Here is a 13,973-nt window from a genome sequence, read left to right as displayed (position 1 = left end):
TCCAGTTGTTTCAGTGGGTGCGACGCGACGGACGTGATCTGATGGAGCCTCTTATTAAACCATATACTGTATGATGGTTCCTGAGCTGGTTTTTCAGATGCCTTCATGCCGTTGTTCTCTGCTCGTATTAAGAAAGCTGGAGGTAGAATGATTGAGTCATTTCAAAGCATCTACACATTGAACCTTCCAAGCAGAGTCGAGACCAGGTCCTCAGAAGGTATTTATGGAATTTATGGAGACTTTATCGCATACAAATATGAAACACATTAAGGCTTTTTACTCTATTATAACACCGCTATCTGAGTTGTGTTTACACACTGACCTGTAAAATCACCCTGTGATGCTTCAGTTGTTTCTTTCACAACTGTTTGAATTATCTGTCACTTTTTAATATCTTCATTTTGTCCACACAAACAAGGTCCTTAGAGTAACTGTCATCATCACTATCTTGGTTTATTCCTGAAGTGAAGCAAACAAATCCCTTTATGAAACACATTCTTTGTGTTTCTGGCTCGTGGTCGTACATGGAGACGCTGAAGCTAAAGTCGACCCACTGGAAACGATGATTGCGTCTCTCTGCCTATGAGTCGTCATGAAAGGCCTCCGTCAATATTCTCTGCCTTTATCTCCGATCTCCCCAGGAAATTACCATAAGTCATTTCTTGTGGATGAGGAGCTCTTGAGAGAAAACAGCTTTGTGTGTTTCAGCTGCAGAGGTGGGTTCGTGGCTCCGCCGCAGCTGTAGTTTAAACTGGATCTACTGCATTCAACACGTGGAAGCTGAGGTTTACACAGCGAGCGTCTGTATAAGAGGAGGAAACAGCTGCTTGAGCGTTTTCTGACTTCCATAAGAGGAGGCGCTCATTACGTCTGAGTTTTAAAAGTCCTGTATGTAAGAAACGGCTCTTAATGAATCCCTGAAGAACAATGGAGTCAGCGTCATCACGCTCGGATGGAGAAGCTGTCGTCTCCAACACTTCAAACTATGACATCACTCACCAGAGACACAAACGCGACCACCACCCAGTTGCTCACGCTTCACTCCACCGGAGGTGTTTGTTCCAGCGCTGCTCACCTGTGATAAACATCAAAACCCACTAACATCTGTAATTAACTGGAGGATTCCGTGTTTTTAATTGCACCTCTGCAGCGAAAACCACCGGCTCGTCTTGAGTAAGTCACTACAGGCCTGCGCTGGAGTTTATCTCATTACTGCTGCCAGAGCCTCTCAGGGTGAAGTGCTATAATAATACTGTGGAAGCCGCCATAATTGCCTTATTATTGGGTCTTTTCATTCAGTTGCAGCTCAGCTGTGATGGTGTGTGATATAAGGTGACATGGGGCAATTTCACTCATTGTACAGTCTTTAAATCTAAAGTCATGACACACGTTACACTCATTATACTAAACCCATACTGTTGCTTATTGCACCATTTATGTTATTGAGAATATGAAAAATAAACGAACTAGGCATTAAATAACCTGCAGCATTTCCAGACAACAAATGAAGATTATAAGTATGTATGTGGAACCTGGCACGTCCTGTTTGATAGAAATGACTATTTACCACTGTTTTTTTTTCGCAAATCAGCAGTGAAATTATGGCCACTCGCCACGTCTGCATCAAACTCCCAGGGGACCCCTAAACATGGAAGTCAGGTTTCCATCTTGTCAAACTTGGCTGCGCTCGTGCCCGGAATCTGTCGGATGCGCAGAGTCAATATTGAAGCAGAGGCTCTGCTCCCACTGTTGCAGTGGCTCGTTCTCCGAGGAGCCGCACGTTCACCTGCAACGACGAGGCGAACTCTGGACCCTGAACCGGGCGTCCGTCTGTTTGTTATGCTGCCCACGTTAGTGAAGGGTCGAGGCGACGGGCTGAGGTTCTGTGGTGTTTTTGTGTGGTAGGAAACGAGTGATGTTGGCGAATGCAGAGCAGAACAAACTCCTGCGTCGCCCGTGGGGACACGTGGCAGCTTGTGGTACTCACTTCATCGACCGCATCCCTTTACTCCTGTCGCTATGGGCCGGAGCCCGTCCGTTCCCATGGTAACGACCAAAGCAGGACCCCGCCGACGGCCGCTCAGCAGTGGCGCCGGAATTAGGGGCGCTTCTGAGGAGAATCACAAAAACCTGAGCGTTTCCGCCGCGCCTCGAGGTGCGACGATGACGCCGCGGCGCGGACCGTGGAGCCGCGTCGTGCTGTGACACGGAGCGCGCGACACGGACGCTGGAATTGGCCGGTTCCCGGGGCGTTCGGAGCCGGCGGCCGCACGCGGGTGCGCAGCAATCACCGCCCTGCTGGGACGCGTACCGGCACATCTGGACCGGAACCGCCTTTAAAAACAAACTGCGTCTTCTCGGTGCAGCGACGCGGATGGATTTTAGGCCCACGTTGAGACTTTGATGAGCAGCTGCTGTGTTACACAGAGTACAAATACTCTTATTAGGACTGTTTTCTGCAAATAGCAATACCAGCGTATGAGTGAGTGCGTAGCAGGTGGACAAACTCCAGGAATAACAATGTGCTGGAGCAAAGCAGCCAAATATATGGCACCAAGCAAAACCCCAACTCATCGATGCATGTTTAATTATCAATTAGCCAATTAACTGATCATTTTATTCGTGGTTCTTGGTGCTTTGACACTTTGTGAGCAGATAAAGGTGAGATTTTAACTTTCAAATAGAAGGAGCAGGGAGAACATGTTTTCTGCACGTCTTTCTATAAGTCCGCAGGAGGCGCCGCCATGTTCTGCTTTTTCAATAACGCATTTCTCAAAAAGCGATTCTCCTCCTGGGTATAAATGTTCTGTCAGCGTTTGAGGACACACGACCAACAGCCGAGCACGTCGTGTTCCGCCGAGCAGCGGACGCTGCGGCTGCTGAAGGCACAAAGCCTCGGCTGCGCGTCAAACCCAGTCCTTTCCACGCAGAGCAGAGTGCGTCCGACCCGGTGCCGCCGCACCATCTGGACACCTGCGGACCGAGGTGCTGACCTCTGCGAGGCACAGCAGCATCTGCATGCAAAGCGGATCCAGGCCCACAATAACACGGGCCCACGTTTCCTCTCATTCCTGTTGGAGCCATGACAAGTGGTTTGGAACCCACTCACCTGATTCCCACGGCTCCACCGTGAAACAGCACCGGATAAATACAGAAAAAGCTCAAACTACATTTCGGATGAATATGACTTATTAGTAAATTGCTGAAAACAGATTAAAACGAGCCTTTGGGAAATGAGACAAGATTGCAAATGGATGAAACCTGCAAAATCAAATCAGCTGAAGCTCCTTAAACCCAATATTCAGAGTGGAACACGGAGACGGGTCAACGTGGATCCACAGAATATGTCTTTATAGAAAAATGTAATTGCTTATTTGCATATTTGTTGTTGGTTGTTTAGCACATTGAGGCTAAGAGGTGCGTGTGTTATTTACTGCTGGACACAATAACAGCATAATGGAACACAGGCCAATCATAAGCCCACAACCTGCACAAAGCTGATGCTGAGTGCGTTTTAATGCTGAGCTGCTGTAACTGAGTTTAGGCTGAAAATGGCCACTTCACGCGTTCAGAATGAGCAAAGCCAAACATAAATCATCCATTAATACGAAGTCGCAATCTGAAACGTATCTGAACGTTATTACCGCTGACTGCGGCTTTTAAGCTGCTCTGGCCCATCGTCGTCATCATCATCATCATCATCATCATCGTATAGACTATAGATCTGATGATTATGTGAACTGTGAATGGAGCTGCTCACAGGGAAGAAAAGCAGCTGTTGTCTCACTTTCTGCTGCTTTAAAAGCCAGACATGTTCTATGTTGATGCATCAGTGGAAAGCAGGGAACTGGCCTCAGCTTCATTTGGTCTGAATCCCTTCATTCTACATTCCTCTCGCTAAATGTCACAGCAGGTATTTTTTATTGGAGTTCTTTCATTTCTTGTATCAGTTATTTCTACTCCAGCTCTGACCATGAGACCTCTCGAACGTCATCAATAAACTAGAAGCTGGTGGAGCAATAGCTGTGCAGCTACAGTCAAGTGAATCTCAGGATAAATAGATGGTAATGACTGAGAACAAAGCTGCCTTTTCACACGGACAACACCGATTCAAACTGGTGAAACATTCATCCTCAAAACACGAAACTCTGAAAACTTCACTTCATCATGAACCCATTTGTGTGCGCTGTAAACGTGGGTTTATTCTGAAGGTCCCCAGCAGCACTTCCTCTCCTGCTCTGGAACTCAGACCTGCTCCACTCGGAGAGGAGCAGACTGTCCCCGTGCGCAAACACACGCTCAGCACCAGGACTCGCGCAGGCGAGACGTGACTCAGCCCGTTCAAAGTTCAAGCAGCGTTCGCACAAGTCAAGGCTGCGGCGTCTTTACCAGCAGCAGGGACCTCATCAGCCTGTGACGGGTCTCTAAGCAACAAGTGTCAGCGCATGAGACAAATGGAAGGAAGCGGCACCCACGTCCTCGTGTCCAGGTTGAGATGAGCCTCCAGTCTGGAGAGAGGCGTCATTTAGTTACAGCTGCGTTCGCTGCGTTTTGAGGCTTCGGCGCCGCTGCTGTGAGGGTGATTCGCAGCCTCCAAAGGTGACATGATGAAAGGGGGGCGCGCGAGCGTGAACGAGGTGTGAGTTGGGAGCTGAAAGGACAAAGTGTGACAAAGCAGTGAACGCGGCGCCGCACGCGCGCGTCAGGCCGTCTAAAGGTGAAGCTCAAGGTTGCCGTCGCTGCTTCCTGCCGCTCCGTCTGATAGGACGCTGGCATGTTTGCACTGCAGCGGTGCTCCTCAGAGGAGTTGCTAGGGAACATTGTATGATGGGAATAAAACCTCCTCACAGCGCTCCGGTTCGCTTCATGACATAAGGAAACTAATGCAAACTGCCGGGCGCGTGAGCGAAGTGCGGAGTTGAGGCGTCCGCCGCTGGAGACCGCACATCTGTCGGCTCTGATGTCACTGAATGAGCAGTGCGGGCTTCCAGTGCGCACCAGCGGTGGACGCAGCGCTGGATTCAGCCCACATCTGGATTCGAAGCTGCGGCTCGTCAGACGCTGCCCGTCCGTTCGGCTTCATTTCTCTGAACTTTTGGACGCAGAGGAGCAGGTGATGTGACTCCTGTGTGGGCTAAACGCGTCCTTGAGCGCGTCGTATTTAATCCATTCCTAATCTGTGCTGATGATCAGACCTGCTTCTCGTCCCTGTTCGCAGCGGTCGCCGCACGTTCGCCTTCGCTGACCGCGAAGTTCGCCCAGTTTACGCCCAGCAGCGGCAGCGGCAGCGCTCGCGCCATGGAGAGCGGCGTGGTGCACATCTACAAGGAGGAGCGGTGTCCGACGGGCCAGCCGGACCGGTGCGTCCCGAACTTCACCTGGCAGCCCGGCGCGTCCGACGTGTTCAACTACACGCCCAACGGCACCTGGGACGCGGAGCCCGAGCCCATGTCGCCCATCATCCCCATCATAGTGGCCGTGTACTCCGTGGTGTTCGTGGTGGGCTTGGTGGGCAACTGTTTGGTGATGTATGTCATCATCAGGTGAGTTTTCAGCTGTGCTGTGGTTCGTGTTCGTGCATTTGGACGCGTAAAGCGTAAAACCTTAGAGACAACAGTGCGCGTTGAGATTGAATGGTAATTAATAACTGCTGCGACCTACGGTCACGGACGAACGGATCCAGGTCCCTGAAGGTGCGTGAGGAAAAATGGGGCGTAATTAATTGGAGAAAACAAGTGATTCACTTTGTTTGTTGTGTATATTTTTCGCTGTTTGTGCCGTTTGGGGCGTTTCCTTTCCATCTCTGACTAGATGTGATGTGTGATGCCGCTGATCCATGTTATGTGGGTTGTGTGTGAATCCTCATCAAGGTCTTTTCTTTTTCAGTGAAACCAGCTTTAAGGGATTAAGGTTAAAAGCAGGAGATGACGGAAGCTCAAGGTGTGGTTGCTGCTGTAAGTTTCCCCTTTGCTCCTCGGCAGATACACCAAAATGAAGACGGCCACCAACATCTACATCTTCAACCTGGCCGTGGCCGACGCGCTGGTCACCACCACCATGCCGTTCCAGAGCACAGACTACCTGCTCAACTCCTGGCCCTTCGGCGAGGTGGCCTGCAAGGTCTTCATCTCCATCGACTACTACAACATGTTCACCAGCATCTTCACGCTGACCATGATGAGCGTGGACCGCTACGTGGCCGTGTGCCACCCCGTCAAGGCGCTGGACTTCCGCACGCCCGTCAAGGCCAAGATCATCAACGTGGTCATCTGGGTGCTGTCGTCGGCGGCTGGGATCCCGGCCATGGTCCTGGGCAGCACCCAGACCAACAACGGTACCGCCCACACGCACTGCGTCTGTGAGGTCTGTGTGGTTTGTGAGGTCTGTAGGTCTGTGAGGTCTGTGGGTCTATGAGGTCTGTGAAGTCTGTAGGTCTGTGAGGTCTGTGAGGTCTGTGGGTCTATGAGGTCCTTGAAGTCTGTAGGTCTGTGAGGTCTGGGTGGTCTGTAAGGTCTGTGAGGTCTGTGAGGTCTGTGGGTCTATGAGTTCTGTGAAGTCTGTAGGTCTGTGAGGTCTGTGTGGTTTGTGAGGTCTGTGTGGTTTGTGAGGTCTGTAGGTCTGTGAAGTCTGTAGGTCTATGAGGTCTGTGAAGTCTGTAGGTCCGTGAGCTCTGTGAGGTCTGTGAAGTCTGTGAGGTCTGTGGGTCTGTGAGGTCTGTGAGGTCTATGGTTCTGTGAGGTCTGTGAGGTCTATGGTTCTGTGAGGTCTGTGAGGTCTGACAGGTGTTGACGAGCGGCTCTGACTTCTTTGCATCAGCTAATCACTCGATCCTGCATCTTTACTGAACGGTCTCAATTAGCGGCAGGAAGCATCCTTCAGATGAAGACGCTGCTTTGATGAGCTGCCACTTAACGAGGCCACACTGGCTGAGAATAGATGTTGAAAGTTCCTATTTTCTTTCAGCATCAATCAAATGAATGTTCACAATGCGTCGTCTTCCTCCTGTGTTTCAGTCACACTGACTGATGATGGTAGATTTCCAGCTGTGGGTGGTTCTGCCCGGTCCAGTCTGTGTCTCTGACTCTGTCTGTCTGTCTGACGACAGGAACCACGGAGTGCGCCCTGCAGTTCCCCGAGCCCTACAGCTACTGGGACACCCTGATGAAGATCTGCGTCTTCATCTTCGCCTTCGTGGCCCCCGTCATCATCATCACCGTGTGCTACACGCTGATGGTGCTGCGGCTAAAGAGCGTGCGGCTGCTGTCGGGCTCGCGCGAGAAGGACCGGAACCTGCGGCGGATCACGCGCCTGGTGCTGGTGGTGGTGGCCGTCTTCGTGGTGTGCTGGACGCCCATCCACATCTTCATCCTGGTCAAGGCGCTGTCGGGCAGCGTGCCCGAGACCACGGCCGTCATGGCGGCCTACTTCTTCTGCGTGGCGCTGGGCTACACCAACAGCAGCCTCAACCCCATCCTCTACGCCTTCCTGGACGAGAACTTCAAGCGGTGCTTCAGGGACTTCTGCTGCCCGGGGGCCCCGGGCCACGGCGACTGCCAGGGCGTGAGCCGCGTGAGGAGCACCCTGAGGGACCACTCCTGCCCCACGGACGCCCGGGGGGACAGGAGGCAGGCCCGGCCCGTATGACTAGCCATGGACGCGTCCTGTCAGGGCTGGGAGGACTCCAACGACCTGGGCCTGACCCAGATCACCACCGCCATCTGAGGAAGACGCAGACGCACAGTGGTTATCACTGAGCTCGGATGTCAGGGAAGTCCAGCAAATGCAGTAAAGATGTTTGTTATTCGTGCTTCTAGTTGTGAGCAGGTATTAGGTGTCAGTCTGTCCGAGCTGCTCCGTTCCTCTGGTTCTGACCAAAACACAGTGTTTGACACCTTTAAACTAAAAACCAACGGCGTGGTTGTTATTCAGATTCGCGCTGCTGTAGAAAATGCTGTGGACACGAGGTCAGTGTGAGAAACAAAGAGCGGGCGTTGGATTTATTGACAGCGACGCAAAGACAAACAACCTGAGTCCGTTTAGATCCTGGTGGTTGTTCATCATGTTCGACGTCTGTTCTGATGAAATCCACTCTGGTTGTTTTTCACTATGAAAAGATGATGAAATGTTTCAGCTGCGGCTGTATTTGCATTTGTTTACCGCCCTGTGAATTGTCTCATAGCCTTTAACATTAGCGTAAAGCACACACTGCGTATAAGTGGTATTTTATGTGCAGTGGAAACAGAAGCGCTGTTGCTTAGTGAGGAACAACCTGCATTTCGAGCATTGGATCCATTTTGTGTGACTTGTAGTTTGGTGCCTTGCTTTTAAATGGCCTGTGTCACTGTTTGACTGGACGCCCCGTGAAAACATAATCAAGACCTTCTCAGGAATCGCTCTCTGTGACTCACGACTCACGAACGTGAATCGAAGGATTTCCTCCTGAACGGGATCCATGACCACTGGGAACTGAACCTTGTGCCGTTCGCATTAGTTTATTGGAGACTGATTCAAACTTTAAAGGCTGATTGTGTCCAACAGTGTAAATAATATTGTGTGTCTGTGTTGAACTGGGCAGAGGGCTTCAAGGCGACTGCCCGAACAACGCGGCTTTGAGCATTTCGTGCAGTTTCATGTTCATTCTGTGGAATGCCATGTCATCGCCTGCCAGTCGTGCGTTCATGCAGATGTTACTTCAGTAGAAATGCTCTGGGTTCCAGCTTCATCCTGACGTCGGCGGCAGCGATTCTCCCCTTGGAGCTGCTGATTAAAACACTCTGACCGTTTACAGAAGGTTTTAACTGGCCTTTGTTTCTGCATCTTTGCTTCATCTTGTAAAGAACTGATTTACTGACGCCAGTGAAACGTGTTTGTCTAACTAATGACCGCAGGTAGTGATAGAAATGTGTGGTTGTGCCTTGTTTGGTGTGCCTCACGGTATCCAGTATCCAGACTCAGCTCGTTTTGCTGTATCTTTCAGCTTTGGATGTGAAAACAAGCATCATGTATGTAAAGTGAAGTCACAATAAAGTTGTAAAAACACAAACTGACTGACTGATATAAGAACAGGTCTGAGTTCAGGTCTTAATAAAACCCCCGGGGCGTCAGGAAGCCGCGAGCTTATAACCCAGTCCCCAGTGATTCGTTTCAGCCCTTATTACCTGTATTTAACTCCAGGTTAGTTTCCATGGTGAGCACGGTGACTGAAAAGCACAAGTCCAAGGTCTATTGTACTAACTGTGAGGCGTTTTCGTTGGCGGCCTTGCAGCGAATTCACAATGACTGCAAATTCATCCTGTGCACGAGCAGCTGGGAGCCTGTTGTTGCTGCCGTGCTCGGCTCCGTGCTCGGCTCCGGACTCGGACGGTGTCCAGGTCATTTGGGAAATGGACGGGTCGCATTAGAGGGTCAGCGGTTGCGTGACGACAACAAAACACATGCAGCATCAGAGTAAATAGTCAGAGCTGCCACGTCCTCACCAACAGGACAGTTCTCCCTCTGTTACTAATATGATGAGTTCAGATGCTTTAATTGTGCAGTGTATTAAAATGAAGTTAGCACAAATATGTTTTAATTAATAGTGTAAATATTTGAAACTACCTTTAAAGTCTGAATATGTAACATTCGGTGTGAAAGAGGCGAAGCTGCAGGCGGCGGTCAGACAGGGCGTTGCTATTATTTTATAGCACTGTGTGTAATTTTCTGTCAAAGGACGTGTTCTGTGCCGGAGAACGGCGCCGCTCTTCACAGCGTGTGACAGATCTAATGGTGCACAATGAGCAGGAATTCAGACGCGCACGGAGCCAGCGATCAATCTGTTGGGAATCAGGAGATGCAGTCTGTCCTCAAGGTGTGTGTGCGTTATCCAGCAATTATCTTCCCTTCAGTAATAGGTTCCTGCCTAATGCGGCTCTAATAGGTTTCATTGTTCAAAGGAGAAACTGTCAGTCATGCTGCAGATAACAGTGATGGAAAAAATGTGAGCTTGGTATTAGAATATACGTTTTTTATAGACTGATTAATCTGGGTCCACATTTTAATGAAGGATTTAAGGAGTAAAATGATTTTATTTGCATTAAGGGCATATGCTTTCATTTTAATTCATTTAATGGACTCTGGGGGAAAGAAATACATTTTTATTACATTATTATCCCTCATTAAACATTGAATTAAGTTGTTTCAAATAACACACGACTGTAAAGACAGACTTCATCAGCATTTCTGTTCATAGCTGTGTTCATTTGACAAACGTATTTATCTGTTGTGGTTCAGGATGAAACTGTTCATGCAAACATGATAGTTTCATTTATTACAGTAACCATAGTTAAGATGCTATAAATTTACTGGTTCCTGTGATTAAAATGTTTGCATTCACTGCTTTATGGTAGAACACACAACCAGTCAAACCTTCCTCCACCTCTGGTCTAATCTGTAAAGACTGATCACCTGACTGTTAACTACTGATAAATCCACGGTGCTGTTCCTTATACTGGACCACACGCTACAGGGGAAGGTTTCAAGGCCTTTTAGTAAACATGAGTCATAGGTGTGGATGGGGCCAGAGGCACAGGCCGTTCAACGATGCAACGATTGTGTTTCCTGGCAGTGACATGAGGTTTTGGCTTTGAGTGCTCTCAGTCTGATTTTCATCTGATGGAAGAGGTTTTGAAGAGGGGCTGAGGAGTGGGAGGGATGAAACCAATTCTCATTCTGACCCTGCTTGTATCTGCAAGAGTAAGAACTTACAAACCTTCAGTAATAGGCTGCCACCTAATTAGATGCTGCCCATGAATAATAATTTATAGCGATGTTTAACGTGATTTAAATCAGCGTTTAATGTCATGACGTCTCCAGTGGAGCTGGAACAAAGACTGGTGATGAACGATGGGGCCAGGGGACAATGAGAGAGGAGGGGGGGGCTAATTAAAACTGCAGCTCCTCTATTCGCCACATGGGGGCAGACGTGCGCCCAGTCTCTCATTGGCTACAGCTGTTCACGCCGACCAATAGGAATCTTTATCGTCTGGACCGTTACTTCCGGGTGACTGCAATGAATAAATCCTTTATCGCATTTGGAGCTTTTTGCATTTTCTAAGCAAAGCTAAGGGCTACGTGCCGCTGACACGTTTAGAACATGAACAGGATATTCGGACGCGGTAAACCCAAAGCGCCTCCTCCGAACCTGTCGGACTGTATCGGCACCGTGAGTACTGTTAGGCTCGAATGTATTGTTGTTTACGTCTAGAAATGCTAGCATGGTTTAGTGCTAGTTAGCTAATCCGTAAATAAAGCATCTGCTCCCCTTTCACACACACACTCACACACACACACACACACACACACACACACACACACACACACACACACACACACACACACACACACACACACACACACTGTCTGTGTGTGTCTCTGGATGCTGAGGCTCATTTCACATCAAATAATGGCTGATCTCTTTCCCTTTCCTGTGGCAGGTGGACGCCAGGGCAGAGTCCATAGAAAAGAAAATTGGCAAGCTAGATGCTGAACTTCTGAAGTACAAGGATCAGCTGAAAAAGATGCGAGATGGACCCTCGAAGGTTGGCCACGTCATACACCTTCATGTATATTCAGACTGAAGGTTTATAGTCGGGTGATGATAGTGTTTGTTCCTTTTGAAACGCAGAACATGGTGAAACAGAAGGCAATGAGAGTTCTGAAGCAGAAGAGAATGTGAGTGTTGTTCTGTGTAAAGACAATATGATATATATCGATAAATAAGCATGAGAACCAGAGTCAGATACAGTAGCTTGTATGAAGTAAACTGTAGTTTATTAGTCAGAGATTTTTTTACATCTGAACGTGAAATTATGTGGGAGGTAATAGTTGCATTCTGATTCTGTGACTTTTTAGTTGGAATTACAGCTGAAGCTTTACAAAGAATCTGTTTTATTGGGAACTGTATTGTTTCGCTCAGGTATGAAGGTCAGAGGGAGCAGCTGGCGCAGCAGTCTTTTAACATGGAACAGGCAAACTACACTATCCAGTCACTAAAAGACACCAAAACAACGGTGAGCAACCCACTAAAGTCTGGTCTTAATAGTGTTTTGTAAATCTAGTAATTTGGGATTACCTGTGATGGACCTCCATCAGGACCAACTGTGGTTTTCATTTTTTGTCAACTGTGACTTACTAGAAAGCCAAATCTGATATCAACCTATAAAAGCCTTTAACAGAAATGTGTAACTAAATGTACTGTTGTTTATTTCTATTTGTAGGTGGAGGCCATGAAGATTGGAGCAAAGGAAATGAAAAAGGCTTACAAAGACGTCAAACTGGATCAGATCGATGTATGTGGCAACTGTCTGAAGAGTCAAATGTGAAATTGTGCTGTGGTTAGAGGCAGTAAACTGACAGTGCAACCTTCCAGGATTTACAGGACCAGCTGGAGGACATGATGGAGGACGCCAATGAGGTGCAGGAGTCCCTGAGCCGCAGCTATGGCACCCCAGATATAGATGAGGATGAGCTTGAAGCAGGTATACGTGTGTGAAAGAGTTCACTTGTTTTAGTGGAATTTAAAATGAACAATGACATTTACCCATTAATGAGCACAGAGTCGCCAGGAATAAATCACACCTGTGGTTTCAGAGCTGGATGCGCTGGGTGATGAGCTGCTGTTGGATGACGATAGCTCCTACCTGGACGAAGCCTCAGCTGCACCTTCGATTCCAGAGGGAAACCCCAGCGACAGCAAAACAAACAAGGTCAGAGTCTGCAGAGCTGACATCATAGCGACCCACAGAGTACGATTCTGGAAAAGGAACTATTACAGGGATGGATGTGATTGTACTGCCGCTGTGTCTGATTCCTCCTGACTGAATGCTTTGTGCTCTGTCTCCCCATTCTCAGGACGGTGTTTTGGTGGATGAGTTTGGCCTCCCACAGATTCCTGCCACATAAACCACGAATGGACTAAGACGACTGCACTTCAACTGGAACACTTTTATATGTAGAGTAACATTTATACATGCAAAATCCATTTGACCTGAGAACACTACACATTTGAAGCTGTATTGGGTTGTGTGCTGTTACTACTACCATGCTAGCATGTGGCCTTGTAACATAGTGAAACTTTTTTAAACCCTTTCTCCCCGTGATTCCCCCATCATTGTCCAATTCACTGCAAAGTATTAATTTATCCATTAATTTATAGTATTAATTGTTTTATTGACTTATGTGTGTAGTAATTACCTTTTTATTGTCATTCTTGGATGGTGAGAGACAAATGTCTGCAGGTTTTTTGAAACATGCAAAATAAAACACTGTATGTATTTAATGACTGTAATTAATTTCACTCTTTGTTTATATTTTATTCTACTTTACTATGGCACACAACACAGTTGCCAATACATTTTACTTCATGTCAGTTTGTTGGAATAGAAAGAAAGATATTAATTCCATGTTACATTATGAGGCTGTGGAGGGGTGGGGAGGTAGGTCCCCCACCCAATATAACCCCCCCCCCCCCCCCACACACACACACACACACACACACATACTAATTGAACATGGCAAAACGCAAGTCTGACACCCTAAAAACTAGATTTTTAATGCAGTTTCACAGATTCAGTCAGTATTCTCTGCCACATGATTCCAGTTAACGTGTTTTACGTGAAAACGCTAATTCGGTCTGTTAAAAAAATTACAATTAGAAAAATGTCGCCAAAATGTTGATTGTAAAGTTAGGCTGTATATAAATGCATTAAAGAAGTTTGCTTGATTTAGGTGGTAGACTGTCATTTAGTGTGATGGTGGGTCCAGAAGCCGGACAAGTTCAGAAACACTGAACTCGACGTTAGGGACCGTCCCAACACTATTTTTTTCGTCAAAACTCCGACTCTGGTGGGACTCGAACCCACAACCTTTGAATCACTCCTCGAGTGCTTGACTAGAAGTCCAATGCGCTATCCATTGCGCCACAGAGCCAGTTGATT

General features: G+C 48.0%; 2 protein-coding genes, 1 long non-coding RNA gene and 1 other non-coding gene across 4 annotated transcripts; 2 read left to right on the top strand and 2 right to left on the bottom strand.

The window, feature by feature from the left end:
* Positions 1 to 210: 210 nt before the first annotated feature.
* Positions 211 to 2,328, bottom strand: LOC114844891 (uncharacterized). Its single transcript, XR_003783782.3, has 3 exons — positions 1,988 to 2,328; positions 1,000 to 1,075; positions 211 to 802 (listed from the first exon to the last, which is right to left on the bottom strand). It is a non-coding gene; the product is annotated as an uncharacterized LOC114844891 (long non-coding RNA).
* Positions 2,329 to 3,965: 1,637 nt separating this feature from the next.
* Positions 3,966 to 10,899, top strand: oprk1 (opioid receptor, kappa 1). Its single transcript, XM_029132565.3, has 4 exons — positions 3,966 to 5,113; positions 5,219 to 5,543; positions 5,982 to 6,334; positions 7,106 to 10,899. The coding sequence occupies exons 2-4, from the start codon at positions 5,299 to 5,301 to the stop codon at positions 7,642 to 7,644; spliced, it is 1,137 nt and encodes a 378-aa protein (XP_028988398.1). The 5' UTR covers positions 3,966 to 5,113; positions 5,219 to 5,298; the 3' UTR covers positions 7,645 to 10,899.
* Positions 10,900 to 11,013: 114 nt separating this feature from the next.
* On the top strand, positions 11,014 to 13,315 carry chmp5a (charged multivesicular body protein 5a). Its single transcript, XM_029132566.2, has 8 exons — positions 11,014 to 11,200; positions 11,472 to 11,576; positions 11,663 to 11,709; positions 11,954 to 12,047; positions 12,255 to 12,326; positions 12,407 to 12,515; positions 12,628 to 12,743; positions 12,889 to 13,315. Exons 1-8 carry the CDS (start codon positions 11,132 to 11,134, stop codon positions 12,937 to 12,939), a joined length of 663 nt encoding a protein of 220 aa, XP_028988399.1. The 5' UTR covers positions 11,014 to 11,131; the 3' UTR covers positions 12,940 to 13,315.
* A 558-nt stretch (positions 13,316 to 13,873) lies between these two features.
* Positions 13,874 to 13,965, bottom strand: trnar-ucu (transfer RNA arginine (anticodon UCU)). The gene is given in 2 exon segments: positions 13,874 to 13,909; positions 13,929 to 13,965. It is a non-coding gene; the product is annotated as a tRNA-Arg (tRNA).
* Positions 13,966 to 13,973: the final 8 nt, after the last annotated feature.

This window comes from Betta splendens, chromosome 17 (assembly GCF_900634795.4).
Source record: "Betta splendens chromosome 17, fBetSpl5.4, whole genome shotgun sequence".
Classification (NCBI taxonomy): domain Eukaryota; kingdom Metazoa; phylum Chordata; class Actinopteri; order Anabantiformes; family Osphronemidae; genus Betta; species Betta splendens.
Note: the sequence above shows the minus strand (reverse complement) of the source record. Positions and strands in the feature narration are given on the sequence as shown.

Excerpts from the sequence above, each read along its gene's own strand:
- chmp5a (XM_029132566.2), top strand. The coding sequence starts at position 11,132 with ATGAACAGGATATTCGGACGCGGTAAACCCAAAGCGCCTCCTCCGAAC. Across the intron at positions 12,516-12,627 it reads TGAGGATGAGCTTGAAGCAG|AGCTGGATGCGCTGGGTGAT; the intron begins GTATACGTGTGT and ends CTGTGGTTTCAG. Across the intron at positions 12,744-12,888 it reads GCGACAGCAAAACAAACAAG|GACGGTGTTTTGGTGGATGA; the intron begins GTCAGAGTCTGC and ends CCCCATTCTCAG.
- oprk1 (XM_029132565.3), top strand. The coding sequence starts at position 5,299 with ATGGAGAGCGGCGTGGTGCACATCTACAAGGAGGAGCGGTGTCCGACG. Across the intron at positions 5,544-5,981 it reads GTGATGTATGTCATCATCAG|ATACACCAAAATGAAGACGG; the intron begins GTGAGTTTTCAG and ends GCTCCTCGGCAG. Across the intron at positions 6,335-7,105 it reads CAGCACCCAGACCAACAACG|GAACCACGGAGTGCGCCCTG; the intron begins GTACCGCCCACA and ends GTCTGACGACAG.